The following is a 16313-nucleotide window of genomic DNA, read 5'->3' as shown; positions in this document are numbered from 1 at the left end:
ATTATTTTTAATCTTCTAAAATGGAAATGTCGTGTGGCTAGGGCCTCCCGTCGGGTAGACCGTTCGCCTGGTGCAGGTCTTTCGATTTGACGCCACTTCGGCGACCTGTGCGTCGATGAGGATGAAATGATGATGATTAGGACAACACAACACCCAGTCCCTGAGCGGAGAAAATTTCCGACCCAGCCGGGAATCGAACCCGGGCCCTTAGGATTGACAGTCTGTCACGCTGACCACTCAGCTACCGGGGCGGACTTTAATCTTCTGATTCACAGTGAATGAGTAAAGCTGATAACTCTCGATTTTGTTCATCATTCATAAGGAAAAATTTTATCAAGACATTTCTATACAATTGTTGCAGCAGCACCATTAAAGTCAATCAAGTTACCATTCACTTCAGTTCCAGTAATTTCTATATATTGAATAGTATCAAAATCGGAATATATACAGGATAATGTAGTTCATGAATTATTGATCCACCAAATTCTGCATTAAGCTTGAATGATTCAATAATAGTTTTATGTTGACAAGAATCAATATATTTTGTAATTATACCATAATCTAGATTAACATTTCTTTTTATTAATTCGAATGCAATAATTTTAGGAACATTCTTAGCAAGTCTTTTCATTAGCTTTAATAGTTTCTTTACTAAATCCAACCACACTTGCAGTACTATCTTTTATATCCATGTATAGTTTCACATATGTCTCAGTAGTTACTCTATTTAAAATTTCATCAGATTTAATGTGAATGTTTGGCATTTTCAAATGAATAAATTTTTCTAAATTTCTTAAACTATACTGACCTACTGGAATTTCTACCGTTTCTTCACTGCAATATAAATTATTATTTATTTATTGATGTAATATTTTGAGTTAAAAATTTGAATAAAAACCAACCTGTGCAACATTACTGAAGCTGTAGTGTATAAGTTAAATCAGTCAAGATGACTTACCACGCAATTGAAATAATCTACTCATTTTGTATTAAAAAATTTATTAAATACATGACAGATTAGGAAACAAAATTAAAAATACCAGAACAGAAATAAAAATCTGAGCATGGAAAACTTTTACCAAAATTCTGTTCGATGTGCAATAATAGGTGCAAGTGTTTGTGAAATAACTGCGTTAATAACTGGTAATTGTATTATAACTACAGGATGATTGAATTGGATCAAAATTAAATATTAGTATGTTTACTCCAGAGGTTTAGATCAACCATACTTCCAGAATTTATAAAAAAATGTCAAAAATTGTAGGTAAGCATATGGAAGAAGTTACTACTTTTATTGACAATAGAGATTAAATTATTCCATCTGATTAATGTGTAGAAAATTGGGTAGCAGTAGTTGATGACTACATTCTTGAAAACCAGGGTATTGTTAGAGAATAGTTTACTAGAGGAACACATAAACGAATAGATTATTTTTATTTAGCATAAATGGATTTAAAAATAGAAAAACAATAAGTTAGAGATAATCTCATTTCTTAAATGTATTCCGACAACATTAAACAAATTTGAAACGTATTTACGATGAGTTGTTGGAAGTGATTTAAAAATTGAGGATTTTAAAGAAACAAGTTGTAAATGTTGGAAAGATCAGTTTGGGTTTTTTGTGGCAGACATGGCTAGGAGTCCGAACGATGGAAAGTTCAGATATAAAACGAAAACATTTTTAAAACAATTATTTTAAATGTTTTCTACGATAATAAATGTTTGCAACATACAACCTGGAAGTTCTTAAAAAAGCTAATGGAAATAGAAGATTAAAAGTAAAAATAAAACAAAAAGTAAAAATAGAAAACAACAATGAACAGAGTATGAAAAATGTGAAAAAGGTCAACCTGCTATTGATACAACTGAACAAGTTAAACAAGGTATTGAAGGAATAGGTGATAATGTGTTACAATCAACTGAAGAAACTGGAGAAGTTGACAAACAATTGGTTACTTATAATCAACATTTTTTAGAAGAATTCAATGATGTTCCAACAACTAAGGAATATGACAGTGGTAAAAGAGATTATACAATAAGTAAATAAAAAATACAAGATTTATTGACAAAACATGAAGAGATAGAAAGGATACCTCCAAGAGGAGAACAAGCAGTTAAAAGAATTAATTTAAAATGTTACAATATGTTAATCACAGTGAAGATGAAGTTCTTGGATTGAAACCTGTTGGTGCATTTAAATTTGTTCATAAATTACCATTAAAATTTGATGGAGTTAAAGTAACAATTGGTCATAGAAGATATTGAGCTACTGATTGGTTAACGAGTCTTTTAACTAAAAAAAGAAGTAACTATGGATGATATGAATACATTACTTACATGTTCTGATTTATTGGATTATGCAGATATATTGATTCATGCAGGAGCATTTTATACTAATAACAATCTGAATAAAATAAAATCAAGTTAAGGTAATAATAACAAATATTCTAAAAAGGAAATGTTGATCTTTAGCCTTCACAAAAACTGGCCTCATATTTAGATTCAAATGTGGATGAAAAAAGTGGTGAAGGTATAATTAAAAAATACACAACAAAACCAATGCAATATGTTTCGATCAATGATGTCCATAATTAGCAGTAATTCATGGAGAAGTATTAGCCTTAAATAAAAATCATCAGAATGAAAAAATTGGAATAACTCAATTGTTAACAATTAAATTTAGTGATTTCATAACAAAATATCGAAAAGAAATTCTGCATTTAATTAGATTTTTGAATAATCTTCCTCACAAATTTAGGAAAAATGAAAAGGGGTGGAAAAGTCTTGTACATAAGGCTTTAAATAATTTATCAGTGCCAGAGATGCATCTACTACGATATTAATGGACAATGACTTACCCATTAGTAAATGTCATACCCTTAGCTATTAATTCACATAAGAGGTAATAAATAAATTACAGTTACTGCCTGATGGTGTGTATTTAATATCCTACTATGAATGCTGCCATAACCTGTAGTATCTAAACACATGCCTAAAAATACAGTTTCTGTATTCGGTAAGATAAGAAACAGAGAGAAAATTAAAGAATGCATAGCTTAGTGATATAGCTCAAACAATGATAATATTTAACATGCTCTTAATGGCGATGGACTAAAAACAGCTGCAGCAAAAATAGATGGATTTGATAATGAAACAAATGCTATTTATCAATATCATGGCAGATTCTGCCATGGTTGCAAAAAAATGTTAAAACTGAGACAATTACCAATTAAAGTGAAGAAACAGCTGGTAACCTCTATCAAATGACTTTAAGAAGAGGTGCAGAAATGAGCTGGATGCAATTGAGCAGAGGTGTGTGAATGTGACTGACTTATTTCAGAAGCATACAAAAGTCTTAAAAAATTAAAACAGTTACCAAAAGTTATCAAAACCATTCAAGCCCAGATATGATTTTTATGGTAGTTATACAAATGTGATAAAATTAAGAGCTAAAGCAGATGAAGCTAATGGAAAAATAAGATTTGATAGTATATGCAGTCTTTAGTCGACTGTACAATATTATGAATATTATTCTGTGACACAAAAGAAAAGTTTATATACCAAGATATTATTCAAAAATGTAATGTGTTGCCACATAGAGGATTGTGTCATCCAGTATTGCCTGTAAAAATGAATGAAAAACTAAATAAATTAAAAAAATTTTTTATCATAATGATGAAGAAGGAAGTTTTGTTGGAACTTGGATAACAGATGAAGTAAAGAAAGCTGTGGGAAAAGGATGTAAAATTTTAGATGCCTATGAAGTATGGGATTTTAAAAACAAATGCAAATATTATGTAGGCAATAAATGAAAATACAGACCTCAGAAAAACGATTTAAAAGTAAAGATGAATACATAAAAGCAGTAAAAGATAAATTAGGAATTCTATGGGATAAATAAAAGATAGAACAAAATCCTGGAGAAAGGGCACTTGCTAAAATACATTAAAAAAATTATGTGGTAAATTTGAACAATGACAAAATATGAGAAAAACTGGGTATGTTACAAATTTAAAACCTTTTCATGAGATGCTATTAGATGACCGATTAGGTAACATAGATATAAATTTTATTAATGAGTTTATGTTACAGATGAGGCACAACTTCCAGTATTATTATATAGAAAATTGTGCAAGTACAAATATTTTTATAGCTGCATTCACCACATTGAATGCAATGCCTACATTTTATTGTCTGTTAGATAAACTAGGAAAAACGGGATATATTTTGATATCGATTTGGTAGTGTATATTGATGATGGCAAAGTCAACTTAGAAAAATTTTGTATGTTGGGTGAAAGGACAGATAAGTTATGAGATAAGAAGTGGATAACAAACTGGTCTTTAAAGCTGTATGGTGAGACCATGATAACATTAGTAGGAAGTGAAATGAAGGAAAAGAGGAAATAGAGTACAACCAGATAACTAGAGATGGAAATACTAAGAATTTAATAATCAAACAAGTTAAGGAAGAACTCTCATTTCACTGTGATAAGAGTAGTTCTAGAAAATTATGACACAATACCTTATGGCTATTAAAAATTATTTATTATTTAACAAAGTTTAATTTTTCTGTATGTTCTAATATAAGAACAAAATCCAAAATGCATTAATATAATTTTGTATTATTTTTGGTAAATTATGTATTGATAAATTGTAATTCACTACTTTTCAAACTGTCATAAAAAAGAGAATCTGAATTTTCTATGTCATCCCATATTTCAATATATTTCATCATAACTATTAAATCTCATTTTGCATTCTTCTTCTTTATAAATTTGCTTTAATACATTAATACTGTTGGTATGGTCCTGGCCTCTCAAATGTTCTATAATTAGAGACAGTTTAAAATATTGTTTGCAAATATTACATTCAACTTTGTTTCTTATTTCTCTAAAAAAATGTCAAATTTAAATGAATCACTCACTGTAGTCATATTTATGAAGATAAATAGTTTTTATCCTCAATAAAAACGTATTCTATATAAATGTAAGAATTTTCTGAAAAACAACATAAGCAACACTATTTTATTTAAAAGATTAGTGAGATAAAAGTAAATGCTTCACATAATATTGAAAACAAGACAAGGAAAGAAAATTTTTACGTGGATCAGTAAGTATTTTAACATTATTTTACCTGATGTATATTATAAATTAATTTCTGGTTGTGATTTTCAATATTTTGAAGATGGTTACATTAAGCTAATATATAAATGGAAAGATTTAAAATAATGATTTACAATTCAAAATTTGAAAAACATATGTTTCGTTTTTATAGTAATTTTGGGGTTGGTTGGATCCACTTAACCTCGCCACATACTTCTCCTCTGTAGCTCCCTCTACAGTAATGGAAATCATTCCCTGATATCCTAACAAATGTCCTATCATCGTGTCTCTGCTCCTTGAGAATATTTTCCACATATTCATTTGCTCTCCAGTTCTGTGCAGAGCCTCCTCATTCCTTACCTTATCAGTTCACCTAATTTTCAGTATTCCTCTGTAGCACCACATCTCAATGTTTCAATTTTCTTCCATTCCGGTTTTCCCACAGTCCATGTTTCACCACCACACCATTCTGTGCTCCAAACGCACATTCTAAGGATATTTTCCTGAAATTAAGGCCTACATTTCTCTTTGCAAGGAATACTTTTTTCCAGTGCTAGACTTTTTTGATGCCTTCCTTCCTGCATCCTTCGTTACTTATTTTTCTGCCTAGGTAGCAGAATTCGTTAACTCCATCTACTTTGTGACCACAAATCCTGAGGTTAAGTTTTTTATTGTCCGCATTTCTGCCACTTCTCATTACTATCGTCTTTCTTCAATTTACTTTCAACCCATATTCTGCACTCTTTAGACTGTTCATTACATTCAGCATATAATGTAATTCTTCTTCACTTTCATTTAGCATAATAATGTCATCAGCTACTCATATCATTAATATCCTTTCATCTTGAATCTTTATTCCATTTCCGTCATTGCTACAGATTGAAAAGTGGGGTGAAAGACTACGCCCCTGTCTTACACTATTTTAGTCTGAGTGTTCGCTTTTGGTGGTCGACTCTTATAATTCCCTCATGGATTTTGTACATTTTCTTAATAACCTGTCTCTCCCCGTAGCTTACCCCTATATTTCTCAGATGGTCTAACATTTTGAGCCATTTTACACTGTCTACCGCTTCTTTCAGGGTGACAAATACCAAGAACGTGTCTTGACTTTTCTCTTTCTCCTGTAATGAACGGCAGCGTCAGATTTACCTCTCTTGTGAATTTACCTTTCCTAAAGCAGAACTTATCATCATGTGACATCCTCAGTTTTCTTTACATTCATCTCTGTGTTGTTTGTGTCAGTAACTTGGACGGATGAGCTGTTAAGCTGATTGCGCGTAATTCTCGTATTTATCAGCTCTTTCAGACTTCGTTGTAGTGTAAATGATATTTTTCCGAAAGTGAGATGTTATGTCGCTGGGCTCATACATTCTACACACCAACGTGAATAGACGCTTTGTCGCTCCCTCCCCCAATACTTTAGAAATTTTGATGGAGCATTATTCATCCCTTCTGCCTTATTTGGTCTTAAGTCCTCTAAAGCTCTCTTAAATACTGATTCAAGTAATGGGTCCTCCATTTCTTCAATATCGATTCCTGTTTCTTCTTCCATCACATCAGACAAATCTTCCCCATCTCTGAGGCGTTCAGTGTACTCAAGCCACCTTTCTGCTCTCTCCTCTGCATCCAACAGTGGAATATGGCACTTTTGATGTTACCACCCTTACTTTTAATTTCACTGAGGGCTGTTATGACTTTCCTATGTGCTGAGTCAGTTTCCAACAATTCTTTCTTTCTGTCTTTTTTTTCCAATTTTTCATCCATCCATTTTTCCCTAGCTTAGTTCCTTTTCCAATTTATTTCATTCCTCAGCTACTTCTATTTTGTATTTTTGAGTTGCCCTGAACATATTTGTACTTCCTTCTTTCATCGATCAGCTGAAGTATTTCTTGTGTTATCCATCATTTCTTCACAATTTCTTTCCTTGTACTGAAGTTTTTCTTTCCAGATTCTGTGATTGCCTTTTTTATAGATTGCCTTTCCTCTTCAACTGCACTGTCTGGTGAGCTCTTCCTTAGTGCTGTATCTATAGCCTTAGAGAACTTCAAGAGTATCTCGTCATTTCTTAGCAATTAAATATCCCACTTCTTTGTATATTGATTTTTGTTCACTAATCTCCTAAACTTAAGCCTACTCTTCATTAATACTATATTGTAGTCCGTGTCTGTATCTGCTTCTGGGAATGCCTTAAAATCCAGTATCTGACTTTGGACTCTCTGCCTGTCCATGACGTAATATAGCTGAAATCTTTCCGTATCACATGCCCTCTTCCACGTTTACCTCCTCTTCTTGTGATTCCTGAACAGAGTATTCACCATTACAAGCTGACGTTTTGTACAGAACTCAATTAACCCTTCTCCTCTCTCATTGGTTGCCCTCAGCCCAGATTCTCCTATAACCTTTTCATTTATTTACTACAACATCATTCCAGACCCCGATGACTGTTAGATTTTCATCTTCCTTGCCATTCTGTATTACTCTTTCAGTATCCTCATGTTCTTTCTCTGTCTCTTCAGTTTGCGGTGTCAGCATGTGTACCTGAAATGTCGTGGTTGGTGTTGATTTACTGTCGATTCTGGTGAGAACAACTGTATCACTGAACTGTTCACACTAACATACTCTTTGCCATACCTTCCTACTCATAAGAAATCCTACTCCCATGGTACCATTTTCTGCTGCTATTGATATTACCCCATACTTATCTGACCAGAAATCTTCGTCTTCTTACCATTTCATTTCACTGGCTCCTACTATAGCGAGACTGAGCGACTGCATTTACCTTTTCAGATTTCCTAGCTCCCCTATCACTTTCAAGCTTCTGACAATCGATGCCCTGACTCATAGAATGTTCTCCATTCATCGATTATTCAATCTTCTTCTTATTGTCATTCCCCCTTGGTAGTCCCCTCTGCACAGCCGAATGGGAGACTAATCCCAAATCTTTTGCCAATAGAGAGATTACCACGACACTTTCACAATTACAACCCAAAAGTCCTGTGGAGACACATTAAGTTTCTTTAATGCAGTTGTTTTCATTGCATTCTGCATCCTCATGCCGTTAATCATTGGCGATTCTTCCGCCTTTAGGTACAGTTTCCCACCTCACGGACGAGAGAGTATGCTGATCCTCTGTTCGCTCCTCTGCCCTCTTTGACAAGGTCGTTAGCAAAATGTGGTGACTTTTTATACAGGGAGCCATCGGCCCCCAGTGCTTGAAGACCTCATAACAGCTTATTAATCGCGTATAATGGTTTTATAATCACCATTTTTCAAACTAAAGTCACTTCCTTTAGCTTGTAAATAACCATGAATTTCGCAGATTTCAAAGATGGTACCATTATGTACAACAGTAAAATCGCGGTTTTTCCCCCTCTTTCAACATGCACCCTAAGGAAACTATTTTGTCATTTCATGCCCAACATTGCATTAAGCTGCCTTTATAAATAATCCTTTGTCTGTTGTTCTGAGTTTCAGTGCAATTGTACTAATATTCATTTTGTCTCCCATACCTTCAGCTAGACTGGAAACCGATATGGAGCTAACTGGACAGCCAACTGAACGAGATGGACAGGTGTTCTGGGACGTGACGGACTTTAAGGTCGACCTCAAGTTGAACAAGTTGTCGATGGACCTTACAGGATTGTTCAACAATGACAAAGCATTAGGTATGTGACTAAAAAGATGTTGTTGTGCTCAAATCATGTGCCTGCTTCTTCCACTTGTTGAAATATTGAGATACACGAAAAATACAGTAGACAGTTTCTGATATGAGGACTCAATAAAATGAAAGTCTAAAAGTTCCACTGAAACCTCTTAGATTATGGTTAGTTGTTAGGTCTGGGTTTATTAGATTACTGCTAAGAGGAGTGACTGTGTTACTGATTGTTGATTCTTAGAAAGAGTAATTTGGAGGTGTTGTAGAGAAATCAGTTTACTACAAAAACTGGGTCAGAATTGATTCTTGCTTTTAGTGATCACTGAAAGCTGGATTTTGTATGGTAAAAGTATACAAGAAAGATAATTTCTGTTGGTTTTCGCAAGTGTCAAAATTTTGTAGATAAAAACAAATTTAGCAACAGAAATCACTTGCTAGAATCATAAGTTGATGTAGTAGATTATTAAGACAGACAACTTTAATTTTTTTACATCCTTTGATACCAGATGAAACAAACCACAATGCTATTAATGAAAAGCAATTCTGAGTTCGTAAAACAATAAAGATATTTTATGTGGTTTTAATTGTGAAAACGAAACAGAGACAGACACTGTTCATCAATATAGTGGGATGTGACTATAACTGCAGCAAAGAAAAATCCTCCAGTTCTTATCAATATCAAAGATGTAATGGTTTCATTATGCTTCATCTCTTGTAGTATAGAAGGCACAGTACACTTTCGTGAAATACTAAGGGTGTTCAAAATGTTTTGCACAGTCGTCTCTAATTTTTTGTTTTTTGCAGAAGGAGAAGGAAATTTCTTGTGAACGTACTTGGAACATTTAGCTGTACATTGAACCTATCAATGTAGCCTCCATCACCTGTGACGCATCTGGCCCAACGTTCTTTCCATGACATAGATGCACTTTGGTAAAATTATGGGGATTGACTTTTACACAATCGCTTGACAGAGGAAGTAAGGCATGTCTCACTATCAAATGTTTTTCCATGCAGGTAAAAATTAGATGGAGCAGAGTCTGGACTGTAGGGAGGACGAGGAACAATTTCGAACCCATTTTCCTGATTTCCTCCTGTGTCATAATTGCTGTATGGGGTTTAGCATTGTCATGGTAGCGTGATGAGTTGACCCTGAAGCTCTGGCCTGCGAGTCTTGATGGCACATCGCAGCTTGTCCAGTGACAAACAGCAACGGTCACAGTTAATTGTGGAGCCAGTTTCCAAAAGGTCAGTGAACATGACACCACGCTGATTCCAGAAGAAGGAGGCCATAATTTTTCGGCCTGCTGTTCGTGAAACTCTTGATTTCTTCTTCCGAGGGGAACCCAGATGACGCCACTCCATGGATTGGGTTATGCTCACAGGTTCGGACAAATTCAACCATGATACATACTGGGTAATGACGCCATCAAAACACTGTTTCCACTCTTCAGTAAAGGTCTGCATGAGACCCTCACACATATTCTTCCTCATCGTTTTCATTTCTCTTGTGAATAACCTTAGCACTCAATGTGCACAGATTTTTCTGTGCCCTAGTGATTGTAACAGTAATACCACACTACCCAATGACAAACGAGTCATTTCAGCAAGCTGTCGTGTCGTCACACATCTGTCATTTTGGATGGCTTGATCAATGGTCTCCTTATTCACATCACTCACTGCCATCAATGGTGTACAGCATCTTGGATTGCCCAGAAGAGAGAAATCACCTTCTGTAAACCTCTGCAACCACCGCTGGATACTGCTGCGATCCACTGTGTCCTCCCCATAAACAGGGAGCAACTTCCTGTCAAACGATAAGGCAGAGTCGTCACCGGTTTTGAAGATGAACTCCATCACCGACGTCGCAAACTGACATATACTTCGTGATCCATTACGGTTCACCTGTAAATAAAAGAAAATACTTTTATATATCATTTTATAGCTAAATGTTCCAAGTATGCTGAAAAAATGTTTCATTCTCCTCCTGCAAAAAATGAAAAAAAAGGAAACGATAGAGCAAAATTTGTGAACGTCCTTTCTACAGCTAGTAAGGTGATTTTCTGTGATAGGTTTTGAAGAACTTTAAAAGTATTTAAAATACCACCTACATATCCCAATGACTCTCTTATTCTCATCCGTGTCGTGACAGCCTCATTCCTCATTTACACAACATTACAATAATTTTCTTTACATCTCCTTGAATCGGTTGCACAGACCTGAGATTGCCACAATGAATTGTTACTGTGATGATGCAGCATTTCTTTGATTATTTTATTGGTTGCAGATTTAAGGAAGGTAGACTTTGTGGAAAACACCGTCGATGAGGGTGTCATTAGAGACTGATTGCAAGCTCAAGTCAGATTACCATGAGGAAGGAAATGTAGAGTAAGGTTCTCAATGGAATCGTTTGTGCTAAGTAATCTTAAGGTAATCATGGCAAGAAAGAAAAAAAAGAAAGTAGTTATCACGCTCTGGACAGGAATTTAAGCAGTCATCCACACCAATGTGAAGAGTCCAGTATGTTAAGCACTGCACCTCCTCGTGAGAACAAAACTAGCACCCGTTGAGGAATTGTAATTATTGGAAGTACTGAAAATCCTAACCATCCTATGAATAGTCGTTTCCCCACATAAATTCACATGTTACAAAGGGCACAGGCTATCCATAAACTCGAATAATTACAAGAAAGTTCTTTTCCTTTTGGCTGTGACTTATTATTATCCTTCAGTGTTCATTGTATACGCTGGGTATTCAAAGCAATGTCCAGCCACTAAGGTGGAACTCGGTTGTCACAGCTTGCCAGTAAATCGTATCACAAGCGATAAATTCGGATTGCGTCGTATTTTTGTGCACAAACTGTGCCGTTGTAATAGAAAATAGTAATATTAAGGAACTTAATACATCAACATAATACCTGATTTTTCCCAAAACTCTCGGATATATCACTTACATAAAGTACTTTGGTCCTGTAAATCCTGATACATAGTTGCAAAAAGTCATTAAATATCCCAAACATGTCTCCTAATGGTTAGCACGTTTCGAAAATCTGGTGAAATGAGATACTGTTCATGAGTGTTAAGGACATTACCAAGGAGAACCCGCATACTGAAACAAAAAGTACAGATGAACCTTTAGCGACTATGAAAGTCGACAGTTCGTCATTCTCCAAAGCTTTAATCAAATTAATTTATATGTAATTTTTGTGCAATTTTCTCTTACACAAGCTCTGTTTATTTGTATTCTTCATTATGTACAGCTGATAATTGATGATTCCCGACTTATATTAGTATAATTTGGTTGTATGCTAGTATTTTCATACGAGTACAGTGTGATCCATAGCCTGTAGGAACTGTTAACTGCTACTTCTCTAAGAATTTCCACGTTTCTTATCGATTTTTATCGAAAATATTTACTAAAGTGGACAACAGATACAAAATTCGGTTGGAAATGTTTACGAAAGTGGACAACCGGTACAAAATTCGAGTTCTGACATTCTGTTTCATTGAAATTAGGCTTTTTGAATCATACATCCTTTGGATTAATTACTGCTCAAGATTTCATGGTAATTCTATGAAAGTATTCTGGTAACTGTGTGCAGGAGTTCGATAGAATTTTTATTTTTAGGTTTTCTATACCTCAATCCTAAAAAATGGATCCCTTAAAGAACGACTTTGTTGTCCCTCTGTTCTGTCTGCCTGTCTGTCCAACTTAAGACCCTTTTTTCTCAGGAACGAGTAGACATATCAAGTTGAGATTTATGTCACATACTGACTGAGGTCTACCAGCCCTTGTTGGTATAAAATAGTCTAGCTTCTATGTCAATGCAATCAAAATACATGTCCATTTATATCACATATTTCACTAGTCGTAAACTCACTCATCAAAAGCCTGTAGAGTACTTCCTGTTAACCTTGAATAGTAAAATTCGCGAAGAAAAAAGGTTTTATAGTACAGCTAAAGGACCAAAATCTGTTAAATTGTAGTTATATTACATAAAAACTCATTTTGCCATTAGTACTTAAATTGCTTTCATCCTCTTTATGGATAATAGAAACATATTACTGTATTTAAATATAAAATGGATGTTGTAGTCCAGTTTTAATAAGTAAATATCAATATTTCGTCAATACTTCTCTCTCTACGATGTAGACATAAGTTCTTTCCTCTCTTGTGTTTGAATGTCCAGGCCAGTCTGAGGGACTACTGTCAAGATTTTGATATGGTTTTTCTTAATCGTTGGTTTATGTGTAAAATTTATGTTCACAATTTATAAATGTTTCATTCCCATTTCGTCTAACTGTGAAAAATTACAATAGGACATGCGGAATCACACAAAAGATTCAAACTTAAAACTTAACATTAAAATATTCTCGAAAGTCTTGGAGTTACCAGGAGGGATACTTCGTAATGTCAAAATCGATAACAGGAAAAAATCGTCGATGGATGAGCTGTTTATAAACATATTTAACTACATTTGTAAGGAACCCTCAGAGAGTCCTACTAGCACTTTTTTACTTTCAGTCGAGTTTTGACTTAATTCAGCAGAAAATCTATTCTATTTTATGGTACACTTATTCTAGGTGGACACTTCATTGCTTCCAGTTAATATCTATGTCCGGCTAATGAACCAAAACCTAGTTACAAATCAATAAATATCTAAGAAGCTCAAATATATTAACAAATATGGACAGTTCAGTCTTACACACAAATTCTGTTGTTAGTGACCATAGTTAAATTAAAGATTGAGAAAAAATGAATTTTTCTTTAATTCGTGTATTTCTACTAAGAAATACTTCAATGTAAAAATTTTTAAAAATTATGTTGTATATGAACCAAGCACCTTTTAATTTAAGGAAATCATCAATATGTGGTAAGAAGCGATCTAAGATACGACGATTTCAGTTTAGATTTGTAATTTGGTTTCTTATTTGTCAACATTTTTATGTTATTAGATGAACAGTTAATATTTTTTGCGGCATCATGCTACAGATTTCATGGTCTACCAACAGCTTTGTGCTGATTATTACTGTTTGTGAATTATAACGAATTACTTATTACAAGTATGTGTCAAACAGCCTAAATGCAAGAAAATAACAATACCAAGGTCAGTGGTTAAACACCATAAGTGAACTGTGGGAAAAGGCCATAGATGAATGTACCTCCCACCTACTTGCAATAAATAGTTTATGTTAACAACTAATTAACGTTTCCAGAATATTAAGATTTTGATAGGAAAAATGTAAACCATGTTAAGAATTTGATAGAGCACATTCATAAACTCCTGATAATATGCCACATTTGTTTGTGGTGTTATTTCATTTATTGCAACTATATTTCCTAGTGTTTTGATAGAATTTACAATCTTTTAAATATATTTGGTCATAATTCTAAACTAAATCTATGAAATTACAGAGTAGTGAAAAACCTCAGAAATGTATTGCTCAGTGTCTGACATATTAATTTGATGCTGGACGATGAGTATGGCTCCGAGAAAGTAAAAGTAATGGTGAACTGCATGTCGATGTTACAGCTGACAACACACTCAAGTTCCTGAATGAGAATTCTGAAGAGATTGCAAAGGAGCTGAAACCGGCTATAGATGAAGCTCTGGGAGTCTCCTTCAAGCAAATGGCCAGGAAGGTGTTCAGAAATGTTCCCTACAACTCAGTCTTTCCACCTTCATGAAGTGGAGCGAAATGCAGGTTTTGCCTTAGAAAAAATACTTCATTAGTCATTCACATAGGTGGACGTTAGTTCAGTCCAATATCGTACACTGCTGTGCTCTATCATACTTCTACTTTACAGAAACAATAAAATATGAACATTATTTTCATAGAAATAAATGATTTTGCTTCAGTTTCTATAGTTATTTTGCCCATGTATAAACTACACTGCAAAACTTTTGTTTGAAAATTTATTCCAGAAAATGCTGTGTTAAGTCTTTAGGGCATTCTAGTCCATTTACTCTGATGCCATTAGACATTAATAAATAAGATACCAGCACCATGTAATGGTTAATGTGTGTGGTTCACACGATTATCGTTCTATACTTCATATATACCGAATAATAAATTCATTTTTAAAAATCATGGTATAAGAGTTGTTATAAGTTATTTTGTAACATATTGTTAACTTGCGGAGTCTAATTATATGAGTGATTAGCTACTTAAAAAAGTTTCATCATAAAAACATGCTATTGTATTTCATCACAAAAATATATTTCCCATCATTTGTAAGATAACTATAAATAAAGTACACTCCTACATTTAAAATTAAAAACTTGGGTTATAATTTCAACCTGTTTTTGTCATTATGTTTGTATGTTACCATGTGCTAAGGACGTAAGACATGCTTTTATTGGTTCTAAAGGAAACGTTGATTTATTTAAACATCTACAGACAAGACCTCCACAGAGTAAAGGCTTTGTTAAAAGTTTGCAAAATGGAGCTCATGTGCATTGAATCTCTTAGTATTGTTTTCACTTCGTAATGCACTACAACGAATTTAAAAATAACATTCCGGATTATATTTACTGCCAGCTACAGCTACCTTTTGGATATGTATCTATGATAAGTGTTCTCATGTACTACATTAGTAATAATCGCTTATACTGATCTAAATTTCACATTAATAAATACAAACATTTACAGCAAAGATATATATAGAGCGAGGCCTTTGTTCAAAGTTCAAAAAGAATTGTACATGCGCAACTATGTCTTCAAACTCCTCAAGGAAATATTCTAACACTTGTATATCAGTGAACGTCTGAAGTCGTAAATCCAAGGAAAAAAGGGATTGATAGAATGACCTTATGTGTTTTGTTGTTGTTGTTGTTGTGGTCTTCAGTCCTGAGACTGGTCTGATGCAGCTCCCCATGCTACTCTATCCAGTGCAAGCTTCTTCATCTTCCAGTACCTACTCCAGCCTACATCCTTCTGAATCTGCCTAGCGTATTCATCTCTTGGTCTCCCTCTACGATTTTTACCCTCCACACTGCCCTCCAATACTAAATTGGTGATCCCTTGATGCCTCAGAACATGTCCTACCAACCGATCCCTTCTTCTAGTCAAGTTGTGCCACAAACTCCTCTTCTCCCCAACCCTATTCAATACCTCCTCATTAGTTATGTGATCTACCCATCTAATCTTCAGCCTTCTTCTGTAGCACCACATTTAAAAAGATTCTATTCTCTTCTTGTCCAAACTAGTTATCGTCCATTTTTCACTTCCATACATGGCTACACTCCATACAAATACTTTCAGAAACGACTTTCTGACACTTAAATCTATACTTGATGTTAACAAATTTCTCTTCTTCAGCAACGCTTTCCTTGCCATTGCAAGTATACATTTTATATCCTCTCTACTTCGACCATCATCAGTTATTTTGATCCCCAAATAGCAAAATTCCTTCATTACTTTGAGTGTCTCATTTCCTAATATAATTCCCTCAGCATCACCCGTCTTGATTTGACTACATTCCATTATCCTCGTTTTGCTTTTGTTGATGTTCATCTTATCTCCTGCTGTCAAGACATTGTCCATTCCGTTCAAC

General features: G+C 34.2%; 1 protein-coding gene across 1 annotated transcript in view; it reads left to right on the top strand.

Moving 5' to 3' along the window:
- LOC126419787 (protein takeout-like) overlaps positions 1–14846 on the top strand; it is a 66272-nt gene extending 51426 nt beyond the window's left edge. The window contains exons 5-6 of the mRNA XM_050086972.1: positions 8620–8769; positions 14290–14846. Coding sequence (XP_049942929.1) covers positions 8620–8769; positions 14290–14444 — 305 coding nt within the window. The 3' untranslated portion in view covers positions 14445–14846. The remainder of the gene's footprint in view (positions 1–8619; positions 8770–14289) is intronic.
- Positions 14847–16313: the final 1467 nt, after the last annotated feature.

Source organism: Schistocerca serialis, chromosome 9, assembly GCF_023864345.2.
Source record: "Schistocerca serialis cubense isolate TAMUIC-IGC-003099 chromosome 9, iqSchSeri2.2, whole genome shotgun sequence".
Lineage (NCBI taxonomy): Eukaryota > Metazoa > Arthropoda > Insecta > Orthoptera > Acrididae > Schistocerca > Schistocerca serialis.
This window is presented reverse-complemented; position numbering and strand designations above follow the sequence as displayed.